The following is a 9,870-nucleotide window of genomic DNA, read 5'->3' on the forward strand; positions in this document are numbered from 1 at the left end:
GGGGGGTCGGGGTGAGGGTGGGTAAAAATAAAATAAAATTGAAGTTGAACAATATTTTTTAAATATAAGCTTTAACAAAAAAATTGTAATTTGAAATTGAAGGAAAGTTTTGGAAAATGTTTTCCTTAAGTTTTGAAGGGAAATCATTTTCCTTGAATTTGAGGAAAATAAGTTGATTTGGAAAACATTTTCCAAAACATTTTACCCAATCAAACATGAGAAAATTGGAAAACATTTTCTGATATACCAAAGACACCCTAAGAGTGAACTTCATTTCCTTAAAAATGATATATTGGAACTAAGTATTCCCAAAGAGTAAATGTTTTCACATTTAAGATGAGAGGAAACCCTGATTTCCAAATGAGTTTTCATGAGTAATTTTGAGTTTCATCTCTTTTAAGAGATAGATTTTGAGTAATAATCTCAAACCACAGATAAAGAGTTATGTTTTTAAACATATGAGCTAGTCGCAATTTGGGAGTAGTATTGAGCATCGATATAGGGACGAGTTTAGATAACTCTAGTCTCCATAAACCATGTAGCCAACATGGGTAGAAAGGGTCATACATTTTTTATGATTCCTTAATGATTTTAAGCATAGCTTAGTGGATCCACTTAGTTGAGGCATTCTATATCCCGACAAGGTATATGACAGTTTTGGCAGCGTAGCGAGACGTTGTATCATCACATAGCTCATAGTAATGGTTGTCCTTTAGAGAATCTCCCAAACAGAGTTTACTTTTGAATTTTTTTATATACAATTGTATTTTTAAAACGTGTTAATACAAGTAAGAAAAAGGAAAAGACCAAAATACCCTTTCCTAAAACGATTGGATCCAATGCCTTAAATGGAGAGGCTTCACTCAAACAACCATAGCGTTTTACTCGGAGCTTGAAATTTAGCAAACTTGTCTGCATTGGTTATACTCGAGATATATGCTTAGAATAGTAGTGATATTCAAACTGAAGACGTAGCATATAACCATTAAGACAATGACACAAAGCTACAACAAATTCTTAATATTCTTCGTTAAAGTTCAGTACTAAGCACTTATCTTAACATATAATTTGACCTTTTAGTTATATACTCCAATCTCATTATAACTTCTCACCTCATTGATGCTCGTGTCACCCTGATGAGAATCGTTTTTCCGGCAAATATCCTCGTAGATTTTTGACAAAACCCTTGAGCCCCACGAGTTCACAACAAATTTGATTATCAACAACGCCGAATCAATTTGTTGCTTATAAACCAAATTTATCATAAAAGATATTTTGGGATGAAAATAAATTCGTCAATCAGTAATGATCCCCAAAGCATGAGTCACTAAAAGTATATAACTACAAATTTAATGCTGCATGGTAGCTAAAATAAAGTTATATTCACTACGAATATTTTGTCCTCCCTTTGCCAACTAGTAATTCTCTACTGCTCCCTCCCCTAAACTGCAACCAATAAAGAAAAAACAGCAAACAGAAAAATATTAATAAAAGTAAAATAAACCATAAACTGTTTTTATAATTTTAAATGAAGTATATACTTACCATCTTCTGAGAAGAATTAAAAATTGAGAAAGAGAGCATTCTTGATGTTATCGATGGTGCAAAACATGAGTTTATTGACGGAAGCAATAGATTGAGGAGAAATATTTGCAGTGGGTACATTATGTACCAAAATCTGGAATGCGATAGTGAGGAATGATCCACTATAATCAGAGATTTCGTAGTTTGTACTGCTTGATGGCCCATCAGGGAATATAGCAAATCCAGAAGGTAATAGCGGAACACCATCAGGATTCCCACCACATAATACCATGTCTATTGCACGAATATCAATAGGTGCATAAACAATAAATGACCCTGTTGGATCAGTGATGCTCTCTTGAAATATCAACATATCGTTTTGAGCTGGATTTGGACTCTGCAATTCATGAGCCAATGATTGAAATTCACGCGTTAATTCTTTTCATATGAATATGAATCCATATATATAGTTAATTAAAAATCACTTTACTATAAATTTCCTTACATTGACTCTCAATATGGAGATAGAATTGCCTATTTCCGTTCCATTTGCAATATGAGTAACTTGTTGAATAGTACCCCCATTCGATAGAATGTCCCACTGTAATAATTCAATGATATTACTATTTAAAATAATTTCTTCTAAATAATTGGCTGATCTTAATGAATAAAAAAATCATAAAATTTGAGAAAATTGTGTCAAAGATAATATAAACTAGCTACTTCCTATAAATATATACTGAGTGGTACCTTGCCCCTTGTGTTTTCATTCCGAAGGAAATCAAACACAAGTTTTGGAAGAACGGGCAGCCAGATGGAAGTTGAAGCGCACAACACAAGGCCCCGTGGTCTCCCTGGATCGTTTATGCTCTGCCTAGTCATGACTTGAACATCGTTAGTATTATAGCCACTTCTTGTGAAAGTTGTCCATTGGTGTGTTGTTGTTCCACTCACTCCTGAAATATAATCTATTATCATTCTTTCCCCAAGCTTCAACGCGCTTTTTCTTCGCTCTTTATCTGTAAAGGCAATGATTATATATTATAATGTGAGTTTGAGCATTTGAATTCAATTATTAATTGAAAATGGAGTATGAAAAAGAATTGTCATGTACTTACGCGTATGAGTAATATTACTACTTTGGGGTAAATTTGTAGCTTCTGCACTTGCTAATCGTTCACATTGTCTATCCAAGATAGAAATCCAACGCTTTGCCCCAAATGCAAGGCTGGAATTCACAAAGGTCTTGTAAAAGGTGTGAACTAATGTGTCATCGGCGGCCTCGATATGCTCAACCCATGTGACCTACAACATTGTAAAAGGTTGACTTATGATAATTCAAATTTATAATTTCAGGATAATATATGTACAAATAATTAACTTAGGTGCATGATTTCTTTTGAAAAATGTTGATACAAGGATCGAGACTCCATGAGTAATCAGCTTGCCCCTTAGTCATATTAGACATAGTATATATGTTTATTGAAATCTTTTACCTTTGAGATATCATTTGAGATTTGTTGAATCACGCATCCTGAGGGCCTTTTCCAACACCTAGTAATCGGGGTATGGTCCAGGGAAACATCAACAATTACCCATAGTCCATCAACAATTTTATTGCAAGACCTTACAAAGTAGCAATCTCGATTTGGAATTTGTGGAGAGGGAACTTGAAACTCTGCATATATCTGCCCAACGAATAAATAAAAATAAAGAATAAAATGACACAAAAGGATAGTGTAAATTATTTATAAAATTATAGGCCAACCTATATAGAGTAATTAAGAAAGAGAAACATTTAATGACAAAGTACATCATGAACAATTACCATTTTCGTTGATCCATCCAACACATCCATCGTACGTGCCGTCAACACAATATTTGAAAAAAACCTTGCCCAATGATTCTGGTGATCACAAAAGTTATGTTATCATCATTATCCTCATTATAATTCCAAATTTGTCTAGACAATTCTTTATATCCAATTGCAATTCTATAACTAGTTTCTATAGAGTAGTGTAGTGAGATGAATTTAAATTGGATCTCTTCATTCTTAATCAGAAGTTTCAAATTTAAGTTATAGAAATATAAAACCCGATGTAATAACTGCAAATTTAAATTAGTCGGTCAGTAAATATCGAATAGTAAATGATTAATTTCAAAAATATATTTAGAAGTAAAGTGACTATACCGTGTCCATGAAAATCTCCACCAAGTTAATGTGATTCATGGTTACAAGAACACTTTCTCGTGAAGCAGTAGTCTTAATTCCATTAGGCTTAGGCTCATTTCCCCTAGGGAATTTCCTCTTGTATTCTTCTTCATTTAAGTCATTATTTACACCGTCAATGTTTGGAAGCCAAAGTGGCTCGTCCATTCGAGCCATTTGAAGAAGCTCGTACATAGCTGCCCTAATTACTTTAGCAATATATTGTCTTGAAATGTGAACAACCTAGTAGTAAACAAAAAATAATTAATTGAGCTTGAGTTTGATATATTAATAACAGTCCAAGAAAATATTTTACACAGTTAGATCAATTAAGTATAAAATAATTTAGAACTTAAAAATTTTAACTGTGACGAAATATATCAATCCAACGAGTCAAATAATTTTTTTAAATTTTGATTACCTCTTCTTGTAGGCGAGCATTTTCGAGCCTTAAATATTGTTCATTATTTGGCGTTTCACCTACACGGAAACCATGGTCGCCACAATTAGGGCAACCATTGTTGATAGCTTCACTTAACCACACACATTCAGCCCTAAGCTTGTCATTTTCAGCTCGAAGTGATAAATTCTCACTGTGTTGATCTTGGTTCTGTAAGGAAATAATATTTCGAATCCACAAACTAATAAAAGTTAGCATAAGGACTTGCTAGCTAGTGTTAAATTAATAATAATTTAGCTAATTAATTGCATTTGTAATAATCTTAATAATGATTAAAAAAATGAAATATATACCAGTCTGAACGCATTTATGTAACAGTCAAATGTATTCTAATTGCGTCAAATATTTTGACATACAAGAACAAGAAGTTATATCAAGTATACAGATTATTGTCCAATTATATATCTTCAATTAATGTAGACAATAAAAATTACTATCTCCCTTTCAAAATAAATTGTGTTTTTATCTATTTAGTTTGTTTTTAAATAAGTAGCTTTTTTAAAATTATCAAGAAGCCACTAAAAATTTTCTTCCAGTTTTGTCATAATTAAAATGAATGAAGTTTTACATAATCAAAGAACAATTAAAGAGCTGTATCTTTTTAAGACAGATAATTAAAACTTTGTAACTAAGAACACATTTTTTACTTTTTAGAAGTGAGTAATTTTAAGGGGCCTGCTAAAACTAAAAACACCATTTATTACTAAACAGAGGGAGTATTAGTATCATATACCTTTATTTGGGTACGCCTATTTTGGAACCAAAATTTGATCTGCAAAGGTTCTAACTCTAGCTTATTACTGAGCTCCTTCATTTTCTTCTTATTTGGCTTCGGACACTCCTTAAACAAACTTAATCACAAAAATAACAAAAGATTAATAACATAAACACTTTAGAAAAAAATGGTATTTAGATACGATAAGATATTTTACGCTTCCATTTCCTCGATATGTTGCTTGGTGTGACGATGATTGCGCATTTTCTTATTTGGATGATCATCATCGTTACCATCTTGTTCATCAAATTTATTGTCATTGTAGTCGGATTTGCTGTTTGCTTCGTCATCTGTAAGCAGCTGCATTATCTCATTTTCCGATATTGTCGCGGACTCTATAGCAAGTGGATTAAGCTGGCTTTCCAACATGCTACTTGACTGACATATACAAATGGTAAAAACTTTGTAACATATAATTAAAATATCAAGAAAGAAAATTCCTATAAGAAATTTTAAAATTTTCAAGACTCGAAACCAAAATTTTAATCAAGAGCATAGGAATCTTAGCCATCTAACAACAAACCTTGATAATAACATGGGCTAGATATCAGACCTCCTTAAATGCCAAAAAAAATCTTTTAAATTTTTTTTTTTAATATGACCTAGCCAAGCTGGAGTCTAGATGAAGAAGGAACAAACCCAAGATCATTTCTGGTTACCAAAGAATTCTGATTAGCGAATTCAAAAAAAAAACTTTTGGTTAAAAGCAAGGATATTTTAGCAAAGATAATCTGATTAATCAACTAGAAATCAAGCGAAACTCTTTGTTGTTTCTTTTCTAGACTAGAAACAACAAAAATATCTAAAAATTATGCATCAGATTCACAGACATATAAATGGAACACAGAAAACTTTATAAAAAAAGATAAGAAAAAATCTAGAATTTTGACCTGACCAAACGGGAGTCCAGATGAGGAAGGAACATTTTCGATCATTGAAGAATTCTTATTAGCCGAATTCATAATTCTGTCCATTGATCATCCAAAACCCTTAAACAGTGCAACATGTTAGTATAAGTGATGATTTCTCATCTCGTTTACTTTGGTTCTCCAAGGGAATAATAGTTTGAATGCACAAAATAGTAAAAGATAGAGAAGGACTCACAAGCTAGTTCCAAATTATATGATTTAGCCAATTAATTACAGTAATAATAATCTTGACTCACAGCAAACAACATTAATTGCCGTAAACAATGATTTAAAAAAAAGTGAATACATATTAATTAATCATAGAAAACTGATCCCTCAAGTGTGAATGCAATTATTGTAGTCAAGAAAATTATAACAGTCTCAAATATTTTGTCGTATGCAGTTATTGTAGTCAACAAAATTATAATTGTCTCAAATACTTTGACATACGACAAAAAGAAATTATACCAAGCATAGAAATTATTGTTCGACATTAAATTTTTAATAAATGCAGACAAGAAAAATTATCACCTCCATTTCAAAATAAGTTATTTTTATCTTTTTTGTTTCTTTTAAGATATGTAGTTATTCACCCATCAATAACAAATCAAAAATTTTCTTCCAAATTTATCCTTATTAAAATAATGAATTTTAAATAAACAACAAACCATTAAAGAGATACTTTTTTTAAGACATTTGATTAAATGTTTGTAATGAAGAACACTTTTTGCTTTCTTAGAGTAAGTAATTTTCTTAAGGAGTCTACTCAAACTAAAAACATCAAATCTTGTCAAATAGAGGGAGTACAAGTATTATATGCCATTATTTGAGGTACGCCTATTTTGGAACGCAAATTTGACATGTGATGGCTCTATAACTCTAGTTTACCCGTGAGCTTCTTCCTTTTTTTCTCATTTGGCTGAGAACACTCCTTAAAATAACTTGATCACAGAAATAACAAAAAGGCTAATGCCATAAACACTATAAAAATATTTAGTTATGATGAGATATTTTATGCATCTGTTTCCTACTTGCGCATTTCTTATTTAGGTCCTCATAATTATTATCATCTTGTTCATCCAATTGATTGCCATTGTAATCGTATTTGCAGTTTGATTCATCATCCATAAGAAGATGAATTGTTTCATTTTACGTTTTGTCTTTAAATCTATATATAGTTGGTGGATTAAACTGACTCTTCAATATGCGACTTGACTGATATATACAAATGGTAAAATGTTTGTAAGACATAATTAACATATCAAAATAGGACCTTCCTATATGGAATTTCTAAATTTTTAGGACTCCGAATAGACATTTTAATCAAGAGTAGAAGAATCTTAACCATCTTACAACAACCCTTGATAATAACATTAGCGAGATTAACTGAAAAATGGGGCAGATTCAAACTTCCATAGACGCCTGACACACAGAAAACTTCTAAATAAATCTTTTTAAAAATATTTGTAATATTACCTAACTGAGCTGGAGTCTAGATGAAGAAGAAACAAACACAGGATCATTTCCGGTCACCAAAGAGTTCTTATTAGCGAATTCAAAAAAAAAATCTGTTAAAGACAAGGAGATTTTAGCAAGATTTACTGATCGATTAATTAGAAATCAAGTGTAACTCTTTCTTGGTTCTTTTCTAGAAGACTAGAAACTAAAAAAAACACACAAATTCCTAACAAGCATTCATTAGATTTGCGAACATATAAATAGAACATAGAAAACTTGAAAAAAATTAAAGGATAAGAAAAATCTAGAATTTTGACCTGGCCAAGCGGGAATCTAGATGAGGAAGGATCATTTTCGATCATTTGAAGAATTCTTATTAGCCGAATTCATAATTCTGTCCATTGATCATCCAAAACCCTTAAACAGTGCAACATGTTAGTATAAGTGATGATTTCTCATCTTGTTTACTTTGGTTCTCCAAGGGAATAATAGTTTGAATGCACAAAATAGTAAAAGGACTCGTAGGCTAGTTCCAAATTAAATTATTTAGCCAATTAATTACAGTAATAATAATCTCGACTCACAACAAACTACATTAATTTCCCTAAACAGTGATTTAAAAAAAGTGAATACATATTAATTAATCGTAGAAAACTGATCGCTCAAGTGTGAATGCAGTTATTGTAGTCAAGAAAATTATAACTGTCTCAAATATTTTGGCGTATGCAGTTATTGTAGTCAACAAAATTATAATTGTCTCAAATATTTTGACATACGACAACAAGAAATTATACCAAGCATAGAAATTATTGTTCGACATTAAATTTTTAATAAATGCAGACAAGAAATATTATCACCTCCATTTCAAAATAAGTTAATTTTATCTTTTTTTTTTCTTTTAAGATATGTAGTTTTTCACCCATTAATAACAAATTGAAAATTTTCTTCCAAATTTATTCTTATTAAAATAATGAATTTTACATAAACAACAAACCATTAAAGAGATATTTTTTTAAGACATTTGATTAAAAGTTTGTAATAAAGAACACTTTTTGCTTTCTTAGAGTAAGTAATTATCTTAAGGAGTCTACTCAAACTAAAAACATCAGATATTGTTAAATAGAGGGAGTACAGGTATTATACGTCATTATTTGAGGTACGCCTATTTTGGAACGAAAATTTGACATGCGATGGCTCTATAACACTAGTTTACCAGTGAGCTTCTTCCTTTTTTGTTCTCATTTGGCTGAGAACACTCCTTAAAATAACTTGATCACAAAAATAACAAAAGGTTAATGCCATAAACACTATAAAAATATTTAGATATGATGAGATATTTTATACATCTATTTCTTACTTGCACATTTCTTATTCAGGTCCTCATAATTATTATCATCTTGTTCATTTAGTTGATTGTCATTGTAATCGTATTTGCAGTTTGTGTCACGCCCCGAGCCTACACCCTGGGAGGGACTGGCATTCGAGAACCATTGTTCGTCTTAAGAGAACCTTTGGCCTGGCTTACTTACTTAGTGGAAGATTTAACTCAACATAATTGTACCTTTAAAAGTAATCTGAAAGCTCAAAGATAACTGAGAATGTATTAAAATAACATTCACTGGCCAAAGTGGCAACTCAAGTCTCAACATAATAGAATGAAAAGACTAAAGAACTAACATCTGACTATCTATCTATGAAACCTCTAAAACTGAGATGGATATCGCGGCAAGACCCACGACATCCTAATAAACTAAACATACTGAAAGCAATAAAAGGGATCCTTCGGAAGCAAGGAGGCTCACCAACAACTGAGAAGCTCAACTAGAATCAACGATGCACTAGATGCTATCCTGATTACCTATAACTGCATCATAACAATGATGCAGGCCAAATGACATCATTACATTGAATGTACGAGCATACGAGGGGAATACTAAAACAAGACATAAGGTTGAAAGGAACTGAAGGAACATACATGGCCTCAACTCAACTCAATTCAATATAAAGCAATATTGTAAATACAATATAAAGAAAAGCTTTCTAAAACATGGATATCAACTCTGTGTATTGAAAAATACAATAATGACTCTGTTTGTATGCAAAGATACAATATGAACGCTGAAATATATATAAAAATACAATTTACTTCTATGTATATAAGAATACAAAATACTATTGTGGGAGTTTCTATAACCGACAACCCTCACTTAAGAACTATTGTGATGATACATCGTTTTGCCTCATGCTGCCAGGCCGTCCTATACATTGCTGAGGGTATAGAACCTGACTACTAAGTGGATCCACTAGTCTATGCTAAAAAGCACTAAGGAATCATCTAAAAAGTATGACCCTTTTCTACCTATGGTGGCTGGAAGTTTTCTGAACTCTCCCCCATATCGGTGCTCAATACTACTCCCAAAATATAATACTAGCTCTTTTTATAAAAACAAAAATTCTTTCTGTGGTTTGAGATAATTTCTCAAAACTTAGCTCAAAGGTTCTTCTTGGAAATCAAAGTTTCCTCTCTTGCTTAATT

General features: G+C 31.5%; 1 protein-coding gene across 1 annotated transcript; it reads right to left on the reverse strand.

Moving 5' to 3' along the window:
• Positions 1–1,561: 1,561 nt before the first annotated feature.
• LOC125877317 (homeobox-leucine zipper protein HDG2-like) lies at positions 1,562–5,942 on the reverse strand. The gene is made up of 10 exons (XM_049558647.1): positions 5,859–5,942; positions 5,126–5,346; positions 4,927–5,044; positions 4,149–4,343; positions 3,716–3,976; positions 3,021–3,212; positions 2,643–2,829; positions 2,275–2,543; positions 2,030–2,125; positions 1,562–1,921 (listed from the first exon to the last, which is right to left on the reverse strand). The coding sequence occupies exons 1-10, from the start codon at positions 5,940–5,942 to the stop codon at positions 1,562–1,564; spliced, it is 1,983 nt and encodes a 660-aa protein (XP_049414604.1).
• Positions 5,943–9,870: the final 3,928 nt, after the last annotated feature.

Source organism: Solanum stenotomum, chromosome 9 (genome assembly GCF_019186545.1).
Source record: "Solanum stenotomum isolate F172 chromosome 9, ASM1918654v1, whole genome shotgun sequence".
Classification (NCBI taxonomy): domain Eukaryota; kingdom Viridiplantae; phylum Streptophyta; class Magnoliopsida; order Solanales; family Solanaceae; genus Solanum; species Solanum stenotomum.